Source organism: Lactuca sativa, chromosome 4 (assembly GCF_002870075.4).
Source record: "Lactuca sativa cultivar Salinas chromosome 4, Lsat_Salinas_v11, whole genome shotgun sequence".
Lineage (NCBI taxonomy): Eukaryota > Viridiplantae > Streptophyta > Magnoliopsida > Asterales > Asteraceae > Lactuca > Lactuca sativa.
Window position 1 is genome coordinate 4,268,546 of NC_056626.2, and position 12,954 is coordinate 4,281,499.

Consider the following 12,954-nt stretch of genomic DNA (forward strand, 5'->3'; position numbering starts at 1 on the left):
ACCATCATCGTCACCGTCCCCCCTCCCCCTTCTGTCACCATCCACATCCATCATCAAACACCACCTTCCATCACCATCATTCGTCACCACAACCATCCATCTCCTAAATTCATCACAACCACCACCAAGAAACTAATTTAAAATCATTTTCGGTCTACAACAAAATTGATTCAAACATCTAATTGATTCAAACCCATATTCAAGAAGATAAGACAAAAGAGTGTGGGAAAATGGTAGTTTTTGTAATGTGGCAAGAGAATAAGAAGAGCTGGGAAATGTGTGAGCGGTGACATAAGGGTTGTCGATGGTGTTAAAGGGAGAGGTGTGGTGTTTTCACCGGTGAGGAGAAAGGAAGACAATGCATTTTTGTAATGTTTTTTAAAAAATGAAATGTAAAATGGTGTTTTATCTTTTTGGAATTGTGTTGTTCAGAGAAAATAACTGAAAAAGTGATGATGTTGGAAAAGATTAAAGTGACTAAATATATATAAAAATTAGTTTAATGGTAAACCATGTATAAAATATATGAGCTTAATGGTGTTTTTGAACAATAAATATGAATTTAACGGCGTTTCTTTAATATCTAAACCGGCTACATCTGTAATAGCCTATCAAAATTGTATTTTTTTTAAACTTTAAATATGAGTTTAGTAATAACCGTGTAAAAAAAACTAAACATATAATTTATTATCCTACAAAAATCATTTCCCTTCAAAACTAATTTCATCGACTTTAAGTTACATAACCCAATTTCAAGCACCTAAGAATATTTCCTATAAAGTTTCAACTCACAAGATTAATGCTACAAAATTTCTACCAATTTTGTACCGTTTCTAAATGAACATAATAATTCTTACTAAGAATAATTGTTACAATTTTTAACACTTAGTTAACTTTTAGTCTTTTTTACGTGAAAGGTACTAATTATATGCTCCACCTACTAGTTTTTTTATATAAAACTACTGATAAAAAAGATAAAATACACATAACTACATAAAACACATGCCTTAAAATAATATTTTGATTCTAATTGCTTTGCTTTTCTCACTTCCTAACAAGACCATAACGGAGACTAAATTCAGTTATGGCGTTGTAATTTTCAGAAAAAGAGAAACTGAATGTATTCTTTTTAATTGGTATGTGAATCTTTTTTTTTTTTTTTCAAAGCCTAATTTCTCGTGAAAAGTCATGCTTAATGCTTATTATGTTAGTTTAGGGTAAAGCATGATAATGATTCTAAATAAAGTTATGGACCACCAAATACCGATACATTACAAAGGATTGCCTTAGATTTAATCCGTACGGTTCAGGCCCAAATCTACTTTTATTTTTTGTTTTGCTACACGACACCCTTTCTTTGATTTTTTTTTCTGTCCAAATAAACCAAATTTACAGTGTACATTATATTTTTTGATCACTAAGCTTTTCTTTTGTACCCTATCGAAAAGCTTGGTTGTAGTTTATAATGTAGCTTATTAATAAATTATTTCAAATATTTTATCAAAACTCGAGTTTATAAGTTAATTCATAAGTTACGATAAGTTATTTTTGACTTTTTTCGTATCATCAAACACTAAGATATTATTTGGCAAACGGTCGTATAACTTACTTTCTAAACTAAGATAGGCTAATTTTATAGTTTTAGTGTTTTACCAAACATTAATTTATAATAAGTTATCTTTATGTATTTCAAACAGCCTTAGGCCCTGTTTGGTGCTAGCTAAAATGGTAGCTTTTAGCTTATTAAGATAGTTTATTGATAAGTTATATCAAATTTGTTTATAAGCTACTTTATAAGTTATGGTTTTTGTTGTCTTATCAAATGCTAAAATAAAAATAAACTTACTTGTGTCAAATAGGTCCTAAATTGTAATATCCTCAAAATAAACTAGCTTATAAGTTAATTTATGGGCTAATAATATATATATATATATATATATATATATATATATATATATATATATATATATATATATATATATATATAATTTGTCGGTCTCACTTTGAGGTTTTTGTAGTGTTTTTAGGTCCATGTTTGGATCCAAATTGCAAAAATCAGATCTATAAAAATAGACATTTACTTAGAACAAAAACCAAAAACATTATAACAACCTCAATCGAAAACCAAATTTGAAATTGACAAACTATCTAGATAATGAACATTTTTTGGTTATTAAGCCATTAACGATTTACAAAAAATAAAATAAAATAAAATAAATAAAGGACATGTAAAAATAAAACAGATGTTCTTATGATTTAATAACACAATTTATATATATATATATATATATATATATATATATATATATATATATATATATATATATATATATATATATATATATATATATATATATATATTAAAAATAGAAAAAGTAGAAATAGAGAAATAGAAAGGTTGTGCTTCAATTCAGGTGACTTTTGTTGGTGTCAGTAAAAGCCCATCAACAAGAGTAAACCAACCAAACCGTCACCAATTACGAATTACGAACAAATTACAAAATAATAAAAGGAACCGATTATTATACAATAAATCCAATAAAATAACAATAAAAGAAAGCGTAACAAAATCCCACAAAAAAAAAACAGCAAGAAAAGAAAACACATTCCAATTCCGTCTCCATGTGCTATAGTATATATCCAAAAGAAGAAAGAACTAAGACAAACTAAGTGTGGATATTTAATTTCAAGTCTCCACCTTTCGTGGGAAGGAGAGTGAGAAATTACCTATTGGTCCATTGAGGAAAAGCATCCAATCATATGATTCCATTCCACTTGCATTCCATTCCATTCCTATGTTGCTCTTACTCAAGAAAGCACCCATAGCCAGCCTATGACTATGAGCATCAGCATTATTCACCACTACCACCATCATATATATGATATGAATCAAATAAACACATAATACAAAAACTAAAAAAAAAAATTAAAAAACTATAGTGAAAGCAAAATCTAGCCCCTATAGATAGATGCGTGGTCCTTCCTCATCCGCATAATAATAATAATAATAATAATAATAATATCACTCCCCACTTCATCAAAATTAAATTAAAACCTTTAATTATGAGAACCCTAACTTTGCTTTAAAGAAAGATACACCCACACCCACGCCCACTAGTACTACTTATTAGTGAATCACTTAATGGAAGCAATAAAGTAAAACACAATCAGAGATATTGTATATACAAATATGATGATAAATCTACCAATTGGGACATGAATAGATAGATCAACTTCCATTAAAAAGCAACTAATCTTTGCTGGATAAATGTAATTGTTTGTTTAATGGTATTGGTACGATGCTTCTGGGAGCATCGTTTGGAAGAGAACCAAAACAAGTGGAATTATTATGCATCCCAAAACTTTTCATCCTTTTTATTTTTTTATTTTTTTTTTCTAAGCCAATTGAAGACTTACACATTATGGATATAATATTTTGGTGGTTCTTTCCAGCAATGGAAATGTGGGGCCCAGGAATCTGCCAGATTAGCAACCACTTCTTACCAAAAAGAGAAAGTAAACCGCAGGGACCGCAGCTCAAAATCTTTACCCACTAAAACAGTAACATATCTTATCGACTAAACCCGCTAAAAAGGTTACTTGATATGATCCCCTTGTATTTTTGGCTATGTTACTTGGTACAAGTTTACTTCAAATTACCTAGTTAAAAAAAAAAAAAAAAAAAAAAAATCTTGTTCTGTCATGTCCTATCATATTCTATTGAATGTTTGAAGTTTTGTGTATTACACCTTAGTCATCTTCAAAATTATGTTAATACAAATTATATCATATCACACTTATGAAGTTTTGTGTATTTCGTCTAAGTCATCTTCAAAAATTATGTTCAAATTGGAAAGTTTGTGAGCTCAACATAGTGCAAATAGTACTTCAAATCGAAGGGCCACCCTCCTTTATCGCAAAAAAATATATATTATATTGTAAAATTGTAGATCAATTAGGTCAGCTTTGTTGTATGGCTCTGATAAAGAATGATGGAAGTTGTGGAAATGAGGATGTCCTGGCCTGGTTAACATAAGTTACGAGTTGCTTTGACTGCCGAAAATTGAGAGATTAAAAAAAAAACATATGAAAATCCATTCCATCATACGTACGAATCAACTAGACATGATTATGGAATACCCATGTAATCACTAAATAATACAAGATAGTAGGAAAGTAACAAATTGTGTTATTGAAATTTCGCATAGCAAAATACATTTATGAGGAGTCAAAATTTAGTAAACATTTTTATAAATGAAATAATGCACACTCACAACATAACACATCTAAACCATGCATACGTAGTGAACATTTGCATCCTTTTTTTTTTTTTAATAAAATAAGCTTTAACTTACTAATGAGCAAGCAAGTAAACCTGTTCATCATCTTGTTGGAGGTGGAGGCACATTGGATTTGGCCATTCCTATCCATGCAATAAGCCCAACAGCAAGGATCACCCATCCAAATATATCATATTTCAAATCACTATTCTTGCTTTTTCCACTCCCCTACATAATATGCATAAAAAAATCATGTGAAATAAGAAAAAAGATTTAGTATATAAAATGAATTTGTATAAATAAAAACCTTAGCACTTGAAGAAGGCGCAGACCCTCCGCCTAATGTTTGTTGAGCTTGACTAAGTCCACCATGTGCGTGGATATCCTTGTGCAACTCAGTTGCCTGCAAGATTGAATTTAAATTTCTTTTTTTTAAGAAAAAGATTCAGAAAAAAATAATAATAATAATAACAACAATTTCGCAATATAATTGCGAAAACGACTTTTTCAAACTTTTATTTATTATTTAAGGTTTTTGTGGTGGGACCCTTCATAAAGCAATTTAGCAATTGACGCCGTTTGTTAAAAGGTCAAAAGGTGGTCAATTTTTTAAATGAGACCCACACCCCGTTTGCTTATTTTTGTGATTATCTCTTAAAATATTGTCACTCCCATTATCTAAAAAATATATGATTTACTGAATATTGATTAAACTTTGTGAAAGTAAACTTAAACTACATAAGGTAGAATGAGTAAAAACATCATAACATAGAGCAATTGATAAGAAATTACAAAGAGAAACATGTGAAGAAATTGAGTTGAATACCTTAGCACATTGTGCCAAAGATTGGAGATAATGTTCATTCCCTGGACACTGAAACAATTTCATCACAAAACATGAACAGTTTAGATATGATTCTGAAAAAATATATATATTTAATTTATGAAACTTATATGCACTAAATAAAATAGATAATAAATTAATACCTCTTCTACAGCCTTTTCGAAACATTGAGTTGCCTTATCAAACTTAACTTTAGCCTCATCATGATCAGGGGTTAGAAATGCATTAGCAGTGTGAGCATTTCCTAAACACCACAGAGCCTCATGTTTTGCAGGATTGATAGTCAATGCCTCATCAAGTTTTGACACAGCATCTAAAAATTTTGTTTATTCATTGTGAACAAAATATTAAAGTTGTTAGCAGATTGTTTTCATGTAAAATAAAGATTAAAAACAGAAACTGCAAAGAGTACCTCTAAGCATCTTCTTTGATTCGTTTATATCTCCAAATTGGGATAATTCCAGAAGAGCTCCACCCCATCTTGTTAAATTCTGTAATAATATAACATTTCATCTCTAAGGTCCCAATTTTTTAGTTTTTTAACAAAGAGAAAAATGTGATAAAACAGATGGGTTAAATTATTTTTTGAATAAACCTTTTAAAGCAAAACACCTAGACTTTTATTAAAAAAGTCTTTCAGTCCCTCTTAACCAAAACACTATTTAAACCCTTTCAGTCCCTCTTAATTTCTTCCCCAAGAATTAGCCGATTCTCTGTCCTACCTTGATCTTCTTTCAAGAAGAATCAAGTATTGCTGCATATTATTAACGACATAACTATTTTTATTATCTTCATTTACTGTTTTAATTAATAGAGATCCTAAAAAAAACACTTAATTATTACTCAGCATCGCCTCTAGAGTCTAGACAGAAGGGCAAATGGACATTTTTCATATTCAGTGTGTTCATTAAATCCATAAAAGAAACATTCTTTGATTATACAACACTTACTCCAAGTAGTCATCATCTCTCTATTCAACACTTTAGCCATACACCACCTAATTACGAAAACAAAAGAAACAGCCCAATCTTGAATTGCTTTAGAAGTTCATTTCAATTTTAGAATTATCATAAAGAAGGAACCACTATAACTATTATCGATTGCACAGTCCAAAATCCATTCACGTTGACATGAACATCTATTTAATTTTAAACTAAGGGGGAGTTACGCGGATATAAAGAAATCAAAGTACAGATAAATTCAATCAATGTCCATAAGTTCGTATACCATTGATTCTTAAACAATTGACAGAGAGAGAAAGAGGGAGGGAGAGAGAAGCATACATCTGCATCAGTAGGGTTCTTGGCGTACTCTGCTTCGGCAGTTATACGAGCATGTTCGAAGATCATTAGCCTCTCCAAATCATTTTGGGCAGCTTCCATTGTTTCTCGATCCAAATCTGATGGAACTTTTTTCTCTGTCAAACCGTCGAATATCCGCTAGGGTTTATGAACAAACAAAACGTAAAAGAGGGTGGGGGTTATTTGCTTGAAGTGTCGAATACTCGGGATATGGTAAATCTAGGCCGTAGGTGTAAATTCAGTAACTTTTATTTGTTTCAACTTTGAAGTTTTACTTTCGAAAGCTATTTAAAATTGTTTTTTTTATTATGGGATCATAATTTAAATAGGTAATATATTTTTTATTTTTACACATTTGATTATTGATTTTTTTTGTCTATATTTTCCTTCAACTTATTTAATTGTATATATTCAGTTTTTATGGTCGGTTACTTCAAATAAACAAAAAAAAAAAAAAAAGATAAGGAAATATATTTTTCACTTTGTTACATATTTAGTCATTAATATATTTTTTTGCACATTTATTGTAACATCATGTTATTAGGGTTAGAAGTTTTTGACATTTTGGTAAAAATAAAAAGTTTCTTTATTGTATAATAAAATAAATTGAAATGAAATAAATATGTAACACCCGATTCAAAGTATTTTTCAGTTTAGACCCTTGGGGTATTAATGTTTTGCATAATTGGTCCCTAAGGGGCAGATTTGCCAACTTCAGAAAAGTTGGAGTATGTTGGGCGTACTAGCTCATTTCTTGATTGCAGATCTTAACCACGTATGCAGTGCATACGTTGAGTATGCAGGGCGTACGTAAGGCTGGGGCAAAGCCTAATTTTTAGGATTTGTGTCTTATTTAAGCATTTTAAACTCATCTCTTGGCTATTTTAGACCAGCCTTCATACCAGGGGTGAGCATTCGGATCGGAACGAATCGGACCAAACTGAATCGGACCGGACTGGCTTTTGGACCGGATCGAATTTGGAGAATATTATGGACCATGGACCGGACCGGATGAAACTTACCGGGTCTAGGTCCAGGTCCAGTTTTTCTGATTTTTGGACACGGTTGGATTGATACAACTTTAGAGTACAAATCGTTAAAATAAGTTTTTGGGTTTGATACAACTCGTTAAAACGAATATGTTGTTGGGTTTGATACGTTACAAGTTGTAAAAATGATTGCGTTTTCGTTTCGTGAATAACTAATCTACCTTGATCTATAATATTATAACTTGCAAAATTAATTTTCTAAATAAAAGCAACTAACATATAAATCAAGTTCACCAACAAAAGATAACAATTTTAAAACAAACAAACAAAAGTATATTGTAACGCAAAAAATTGTAGTTTAAACTTTAAAATCAATCAAACTAACAAACTTCATAAACTCATAAGCTAATCTTTCATTGGCCTCTTCCCCAAATCATTGTCATCCAAATCTAACATGTTTAAAGCTTGTGCAGTCTCTACATAAATACAAATGAAAATGTTGGTAGTATTTAATAAAAGCTAATAATTGTATAAAAAAGAGCAAAGATTGTAATTTTTTTACCCAAAGCTATATCATCATCGTTCAAGATGTCATCAACGTTGTCAATTATCGGATTTGTAGGCTTTCTCACCCAATCTTGGGTGAATAACAAAGCTTTAACTATTAACGTCGATAAACTAGTCTGATACTCACTTACAACTCTACCACATGTGCTAAATGTGGACTAGGACGCCACACTTGAAATTTGTATCGCCAATATGTCTAACAACAAAGAATTAAATTGTAACGACATTAATTGATAAAGAAACTATGAAAGACTAAAAAAAAGTAATCACCTTTCGTCATCCGAGCAACTGTCGGGAACCTGATCATGTTTACTCTCCACCACCCGAGAATTGAAAATTATTTTTTTATAATTAACTATATTCTCTTTCAAATAAGTTCATAACTCGCTGTCTATTGGATCCGAGTTCCTACCTCTCGTACAAAGAAAATCACCGAAAAAATCCATGTTGAAGGCTCTATATGCATGTTGTTTGTTATTGTTATATGTATTGTGTGTTGGTACTTTGGAGAAAGCTCTCTAATAATTGGCTTATATTTTAGGTACATCAGATGATCGTTGGAAGGCGAAGTCGTGATCGTGCACCTCCTCGTGTTTTGATTTATAATTTTAGGAAAACTCTGATATTAAACATGTTTTTAAAACTAAGTTGTAAATAATGATGATTTGTGGGTTGGTTTTAAAAGTTTAAATTTTTCATGAATTTTATGGATGTTACAAGGGGGAAGTTGGGTCCCTGGTATATTGAGCCTTTTCGAGTGATTGCCAGGGTTGGCAAGGTTGCTTATAGGTTGGATCTACATGAGGAGCCCAGTCAGATTCACAACACTTTCCATGTTTCGCAGCTGCGAAATTGCGTATAGGATAAGGATGTAGTGGTTTCCTTGGACGATATTTAGGTCGATGAATGCATGAACAATGTTGAGAGGCCGGTAGCTATTTTGGAAAGAAAGATGAAGATCTTGCGCAACAAGGAGATACATTTGGTAAAGGTACGATGGCAGCATCAGAGGGGCTCCGAGTGGACCTGGGAGCCGGAGGCTGTGATGCAGGAGCATTATCTTGAGTTATTCGCTGCAGCAGACTTCAAGGATGAAGTCTACATCAAGTGGGGGAGAATTGTAACATCCTGATGTCAAGGTACTTCTAATTTCAGTCCTTTAATTTATTTATGTTGCATTTTGGTCCCTTAGTTAAAGAAAGTATGCAATGGAACCCTAAAGGCATTTATAGACTTCAGAGTATGGCATGCGTACGTGGTGTACGTTGGGCGTACATGCGAGAGTGGGAAACCCCAGTTTTTAGGGTTTGGCTAGTATTTAAGCATCCTTAAGTCTCATTCTTTCTCCATTTTTCATCCTATATTAGCAAAAACATATTCTCTTGTAAACCCTAGCCTCATTAGAGTCTTTTGAAGGTTGAGTGTTCTAAAAGAAGAAAAAAGTGGTGGTAAAGCTTGGGAGCTTGAGGAAAATCTTGGATCTGGAAGTTTTGCACCTTTCTCCTTCATTTCAAGGTATAAAGTTCATACCTTGATGGCTAGTTTGCTAGATCTTGCTTATGTGTTGATTTCATGTGTTTGTTGGTCCCAATTGTCTCATCTTGAGCATGACATGTTCTTGACGATTTGAGTTGTTCTTTTAGGCCCTAGGAGGGGTCCTAAGTCATAAAAATGAAGTCTCATTGGTTAGTTTTTCTCTATACATCTTGTAAAAGGTCTTAATGGATTAAGACCTTGAGTTAAGCTCTTAATAGGCGTGTAAATCATAAAGTTGGAAACTTTATGACTCTAGAGTGTATTTTGGCCATGGATATGAAGTTGGGACGTAAGAGCTTAATCCATTAAGCTGTTAATGAGGTTTTTGGGCTTACGAGGGTACACCCCGTGTACTCGAAGTATGTCCCGCATACTCGGTCAACCACCCCGATGGCGGTCAAGCTGGAAGGCCTCGTGTATGACCTGCGTACCTCAGGAGTACGCCCCGTGTATACACCTTGAGTTGACTCGGTTGGGTTGACTAAGTTAACTTAGTGGGTTTGACCAAGTTTGACCTTGAGGGTATTTTGGGATTTTGATGGTATTGGTCAATTTGTGGAAATAAGTGTCAGTTAGAGAGCTGAGACTCGGAGTCGAGACCTCGTCAACTTTTGTCCAGTTTGCAAGGTGAATTTTCCTCACTGTACTTGTGGGTTGAAGGCATCAAGGTCGACCCATTGGTTTGATACTCAATGATATGTTGAGTAGGGATAGATATGTATGTTTATGCTAGTTATTGATATGTTAGGCTGGTAGATCTGTAGGACTACCTGTGACTTTGTTGCATGATTACCTATTTATGTTTATTTTCTGGTATATGTCGACATATTGTGTTGGGTTGCGTTGAGGTTGTACTGCTCCATGCAGTAGCCATCAAAACCTGGAGCATTCCAAATATGAGTTGAGAACTGGGTAGGGCATGCCAGACTCATACTGAGGGCTCAATTCCAGATACGAGCTGGGGGCTGGGTAGGGCATGCCAGACTCGTACTGAGGGCTTGATGATATTCAGTCCAAGGACCGATCTGGTCGGGGAGCAAGCCAGACATAAGCTATATGCCCGAGGGCAAGCCAGACTTATGTTGTGGGCTCATAGGTAATTTAGACTTTTAGTTGTGGACCCATTGCATGATGTTATTGTATATTTATGTTATTTGGTTATGTTTTTGTATTTTTGGGGAACTCAATAATCGTTGACTTACAGTTTTGAGTTATGTTTCAGCTACTTCAGATGACCGCGGGAAGACGAAGGTGTGACCGTACACATCCTCATATTTTGGAACTATGATTTTGGTAACTCTGATTTTGAAATGCTTTTGAAAACTATGTTTGTAAACAATTTGTGAAATTGATGGATTTTTAAAAGTTTAAATCTATGAATGATTTTATGAGTGTTACACCATGTCATCACTTTTTTTCTATTTAATTTTTTATATTTATAAAAACAAAATTAATTAAAACAGTAGTCATTTATGATTTTTATTAATGTATAGTTATAGAAAAGATCATCATAGTCTAATAATAATAATAATAATAATAATAATAATAATAATAATAATAATAACTAGAAAGGTGCCCCCCCCCCCTTCGGGGGGGGGGGGGGGGGGGGTGTTGTAAGGTGTCACATTTGAATGGTAGGCACACTAAAGTACATTGCTATTCTCTGCAATTCGCCTGTACGTTGCTATTTCTTAACCTGTACATTGCTATTTCTTAAATTGATTACTATAAATGAAAGAGGTTTTCAAAGAATATTGGTTCTAACAGTTTTGATTTAAGAAAATTTTGAAAGCTTGTACTTTGACATGAATAACATCCATAATTGGTTTCCATTCCTCCACTTGTTCCCCTATTCATGTAAACTCCTATCTTTTTTTTGTTTCTAATGATAGCTCTATCAGGACTCAGTTGTTGATGGTGATGTCCGTACTTCCTCGCTTGTCCCTCCATCAAAACCCTGGAGGTTTCCAAGTTCAACCATGATCGATCAAAAGCAAATAGAAGTGGCCCACTTCAATTTTCTGAAGTTATTTTGCATCAATCCTCTGTAGGGCAACGAAATCGTACCCCAAAATGAAGGAATAGATAAAAATAAAGAGAAACAACAGAAGCGGGTAACCGGAAGGTCGGGATCAGTAGCCAAGAATAATATTACAATTTGGACATGACAAAATTTTGAATTTTTTTGTCCCTAAATCATTTTTTGGTCATCCGCCCTTTTTCCTATGGGACCTTATGCAATAGATAGTTATCCCCCCCCCCATCCCACCTCATGAGTAAAGTTAAGAAAAAAAAATGTGATCAGCCTTCACCTAATCTTGCAGCTCCTTGTTTTCTACTCCAACGAACATATACATACCTGATGACAACTTCTCCTTGATACTATTATAGACAGTCATGCATGATATGTTTCAAACAAATTACAAAAGCTAAAATTATATAACTTATAGTATCAGATTAAAAGAATGTATTTACTACATATATGTTTACATTTTAAAAGATTAACATTTTACTTACCTTGCATTTAGAAAATTAGGATGACTTCAGCTGCAAAAAAGAAGATAGAACTACATAGAACCCTGAACCACTGTTTTGAAAACCGGACCAGACCGACCGGTTCAACCGGTTGAACCGGGAACTGGTGAGAAGAGCGGTTTAATTGGACTCAAAAACCGCTTGTTTCTGAACTAGTAAAAAACCGTCGGTTTAATCAAAAACCGGTCAGAACCGTTTTGGTTGAACCAGTAAAAACCAGATTTGAAAATTTTTAACTTAAAAAATAACGACTAAGTATGGAGCCCACTAAGTAAGGAACGTCTAGTGTAGTCACTGTAGGCCCTTTCGTTTGGGTAGTGTATCGGTGCCGAGAACAAAGGGCAGGAGAAGTTTATATAACCAAAGAACATCTCCATACTTTCCACTCTTAGCCAATGTGTTTTTACATAGCATTTCTTTTCATTTCAATTTTCATTTCAATTTATATGCTGATTCATTTTATGATAAAATTAAATATTTTATTTTAACTTGAACTCTTAAGACTTTCTTTGTTTCACAAAATCTCATGTGATTATATATATATATATGTATATATATATATATATATATATGTATATATATATATATATGTATGTATATATATATATATATATATATATATATATATATATATCCGGTTTTTCTAGTTTTTGGGGCCGGTCCCACCGGTCGGACCAATTAAACCATCGAACCATTAAGACAACCGGTTCGATGTCCGGTCCGGTTTTCAAAACATTGCCCTGAACGTAGTCAAAATGACAGATATACCCTTGTTGGGCATCATCACATATAAGGCATCAAACCCCCATAACAGATCATTTAATTTAAAGAAATTGAACTGTGTTACCTAATGGATTAATGAACTTGCAAAATATCTTAAAGATTTTAAAAGGGGGTCAAAT

General features: G+C 32.9%; 1 protein-coding gene across 1 annotated transcript; it reads right to left on the bottom strand.

Moving 5' to 3' along the window:
• Positions 1-4,169: 4,169 nt before the first annotated feature.
• LOC111889885 (mitochondrial import receptor subunit TOM20) lies at positions 4,170-6,610 on the bottom strand. Its single transcript, XM_023886043.3, has 6 exons — positions 6,408-6,610; positions 5,537-5,615; positions 5,268-5,437; positions 5,107-5,154; positions 4,588-4,683; positions 4,170-4,508 (listed from the first exon to the last, which is right to left on the bottom strand). The coding sequence occupies exons 1-6, from the start codon at positions 6,504-6,506 to the stop codon at positions 4,383-4,385; spliced, it is 618 nt and encodes a 205-aa protein (XP_023741811.1). The 5' UTR covers positions 6,507-6,610; the 3' UTR covers positions 4,170-4,382.
• Positions 6,611-12,954: the final 6,344 nt, after the last annotated feature.